The following is a 4085-nucleotide window of genomic DNA, read 5'->3' as shown; positions in this document are numbered from 1 at the left end:
ACATGTAAAACATTTATATATAGTTGAACATACTTTAACAAACCATTTAATTCAAACTTGCTTAATTGAAATCATAGAAGATTCATTTTACAAAATTAGAACTTTTCATAAATAGTAACTTTCCATAAATAGTAACTTTTCAAACGTATAAAAATTTCAAGAATTAAGATTTCCAAAATATAAACTTCCAAAAGTAGAAACATTCCATGAAAATATTCCAAATATATAAGCTATCCAAATATAACAATATTCCAAAAGTAGAAACTTTCCAAAAATAGATTCCAATTAGAATATGGAAATCAAAACACCTCTTCTTATCTCCCCTTCCTTCCTAAATGTGCACAACCCCAATCTAGTATTCCATCACAAATCTATGCAATGGGGTATACTAACCAAATAATAGTCAACAAGTGACCCTCGACTTACACAACAAGTGATTCGTATGAACTTTAATGTTAATTCCATGAGATCCATTTCATTTCGAGACTTTACAAAAGTATAATAATGTCGTGAAAGACTTTCCAATTCCATTCCACATGATAAACCAATAACCTCCTTTTATTTAATCAAACATAATTTTTTTGATTAAATACGTGTAAATAAATGATTAATTATAAAATCATTAAAATTCATCAATAATTTCAAAGTGCCCTTTTATTGAATCATTAACACTTGAAAATCATTATATTAATATATAAATTCGAAATCCATAAATATTTTGTCCATAAATTCAAGAATAAAATCAAAATCATAAGTTCACAATTCAATTGAAAATCGATTAATCAATTAGAATATAACAATTCAAACCATACATAGATTTAACACATAATTATCAAGCCACATACACGTACCTTGATTAAATAACACCTCACACAAAGATTAGTTTGATCCTGCTACGGATCACTCACGAGTTCCTAACAATTAATAAATAAAACCCTAATTAATTCATGATTAAACAATTAAATTAATAAAAATAAATCTAATAGACTTAAATTTAATTCATGAGTTATGAATGCATAATAATAGTATTATAAATCAGAATTTAGAACTCGTGGTTTAAAAATACACTTTTAAAAATTACGGCATTAATTTAGAAGAGTTTGAATAGTAAAAAACTGACCGTAAAAGAGAAGGATTTGAAAACAATTGGGGTGTGGAAGTCACGACACCAAGAGGTAGACGTCGGTGGCAAGGAGTTCACGACGGGGGTGTCGTAGTAGTTGTATAAGGGTTTTAGGTAAGAAGGTTTAGAGCCAAAGAGGGAGAAGAAGTTTAAAAGCGGGCTTGGGAAAACTCTCAACTTTTGGTGTGAGGAATGATGAATGAAGTAGGGGGTATTTATAGGTGTAGGATTATGGTTATAGTTAGAATGGAACCCTAAGAGGTATAGTCGTGGTTGGTGTTTCAGCTATGATAGGATTCTGAAACTAGTCATGATTTTGGTGATATTCGGTTTAGAGTAAAAATTGTTTAAAATAGAAATATAAAAGATAAAATCACCAAAATTTGAACAGAGGCTTGAATAATTATTTAGAATGTATCCTGAAATTTTCAGAATTTTTCTACAAGATTTCGGATTTTTAAGAAATTTTGAATTGGTAAAACACTTATATTCCAATTTAAAGTAAAATTATTCTCATAAATATCTTTTACTATAAAAAAGATTTTATAAAATACTAAACATAATTTTCGGATTTATAAAATAATTTTAAGTTGATGAAAACTCTTTTTCTCCAAAATTGATTCCTAATAGAATTAAGAATCTATATCCAATTTAATTAATTTAGTTAAATACGAAAATAATAAATTAAACTTATTTTTGCAAATAATATTCCTCAAAGACATCTCAATATTTTCCCTCCAAAATATTTGAATATTTTTCCCTCCAAAATAATTTAATATCAAATATATATTTTAAAAAAATGCATAAAATGATTAATAAAACACAAAATCTTATTTACAATGGGTGTATAATGAATATTGTACACCGAAGTAAAAGTTAACTCAAAATGCTTAAAAGTTAAGCTTATATATGTAAAAGTTATCTATTGTTAAGTGATAAAAATTTTCATTTTAGTAAAACTTATTTCTTCAAAATCACTAATAATGTATAAAATTAATCATTTAACCCTTTAAAATATTTATCTATCAATTTTTTTTACTAATACAAAAGTTAATCAAAACTAGGTTAAAGTTCCAAAAAAAAGGTTAAAGTTATCTTGGTGTACAATAAATTTATTGTACACCTTGTGCGCGCAAGACCTTTTGTTAATAAAATGCCTAAAAATATGGAGTATTACAGTCTACCCCCTTAAAAGAACTTTAGTCCAGAAACTTAGGACAAAATACCACATTATATTCCAAAAATGGAAATATCTCAATTTTACCAACTTTCCAAAAGAAGAAAGATTGCTAATGCACATGCATAAAATATACCAAATTTGCTAAAACTTTACAAAATCGCGCTAAAAATGGTTAAAGGCGCGAAACTCTATCGCATTCTACCCCCCTTAAAAAGAAAGTTACGACCCTGTAACTCGCCTATTAAATTTTGAAAACTAAAACTCTTTGAATGAATGGGATGCCCTACTATTACAATAAAAGTTTAGCTAGCAAGTAGATCATGAATAGAAAAAGTACCAGCTTCTACTTCATACGCGTTTTCAGCTTCACGATGATTCATAACGAACAATTGTCCCTTCAACCTCGAGGTTTGGTGTTGTTGATTCCATCCTGCTGGCTTAATCCTTGTTGACTTGAGTGTGAATTTTTCCCATTCTGCCCTAGGTTATATGTTGATTCCCCAAATGCTTTCTTGTAGCATTCCAACTCACGATGCCCTTGCTTCTTACAGAAATAATTAACAAGTAACTAGGTTTCCCTCATAATCCTTCCCTGGATGGTTATTCTCACACTTTTTGCAGAAATAGTTTCTCTTAGGCTTATCCCCATTTGCATTCCCAAAATTCTCGTTCCTAGCACTTCCATTCCCGAAGTTTCCTTTCCCGTTTCGGTTGAAGTCACGGTTCTCTCCCCTATTTTGGTTGTAGTTTCCATTCTTTCCATGGTTGAAGTCTCCATTTAACTTAGGTTTCTTCTCACCCCCTTGAAAGTTTCCATTCCCATTCACCTTCCTCTTTTCAGAAGAATTTCCCTCAAGTTCCCTTCCCTTAATCCCATACAAGTGCGATGCACGCCCATAAACATCATCTAGGGATTCAAAGTTAACTCCCCCGAGTTTCCCTTGCAAGGTCAAAGTTAACCCTTGTTCAAACCTTTGAGCTTTCATGGCTTCAGTTGGGACTATTTCAGGTGTAAATCTCATTAGCTCTATAAACTTGGTGTAATACTCATTCACAGTCATGGTCCCCATTCTAAGGTTTGTAAACTCTAGGCATTTCTGCTTCTTTAGATAGGGAGGGTAAAACTTGGCTCTTAAGGCTTCTTTCATGGTTTCCCAATCAAAATCAGGTTTGGTCATTAAGTCTTTCTTTAGTTGTGACCACCATAGGTTAGCTTCTTCCCTTAGATAGTACACATCATTATTGATTTTTAGATCCTCGGGGCAATTGATAGCATCAAACAGTTTGTCAAACTCTCTAATCCAGTTTTCTAGGCTTGTAGGGTCTTCCTTTCCAACATAGGTAGGTGGCTTACTAGCTGCCACTTTCTTAAAAATGTCACCAAAGTTTTCAAGATCACTATGGCGAGTTGACTGGGTTGTCATAGCCTGAGTCAAGTTATGAGCTATGTCAGTTAGGCGTCTAATCGCCGTTCCAACTTTGCCTGATCCCTTCTTTCCCAGGTTATGAAGTCGCCCTCTCATCATCTTGCCTGAATAAGGAAAATGTACTAAATAAAGGAATTGCAACTAGATATAAATTCAACCAATAATGCAATTATTAAAATTGCAACACTACAAGTATGTAAAGCTTGCGGCTGAGAGGTTTCGAAGGGGCGACCTCTTCGACACCATGGGAAGACCTTGAAAGCAGGCAAGAAAGCTCAACAATGGAGAGAAAAACTCAGCGAATGTGACAATGGTGAAGCCGATTACTCGTGCGCAGGCCAAAGGATCCCCTAGT

General features: G+C 32.2%; 1 protein-coding gene across 1 annotated transcript; it reads right to left on the bottom strand.

Annotated features, from left to right (window-relative positions):
- Positions 1-2860: 2860 nt before the first annotated feature.
- Positions 2861-3829, bottom strand: LOC130471485 (uncharacterized). The gene has a single exon (XM_056841657.1). The coding sequence runs from the start codon at positions 3827-3829 to the stop codon at positions 2861-2863; it is 969 nt and encodes a 322-aa protein (XP_056697635.1).
- Between the last annotated feature and the right edge of the window lie 256 nt (positions 3830-4085).

This window comes from Spinacia oleracea, chromosome 4, assembly GCF_020520425.1.
Source record: "Spinacia oleracea cultivar Varoflay chromosome 4, BTI_SOV_V1, whole genome shotgun sequence".
Taxonomy (NCBI): Eukaryota; Viridiplantae; Streptophyta; class Magnoliopsida; order Caryophyllales; family Amaranthaceae; genus Spinacia; species Spinacia oleracea.
This window is presented reverse-complemented; position numbering and strand designations above follow the sequence as displayed.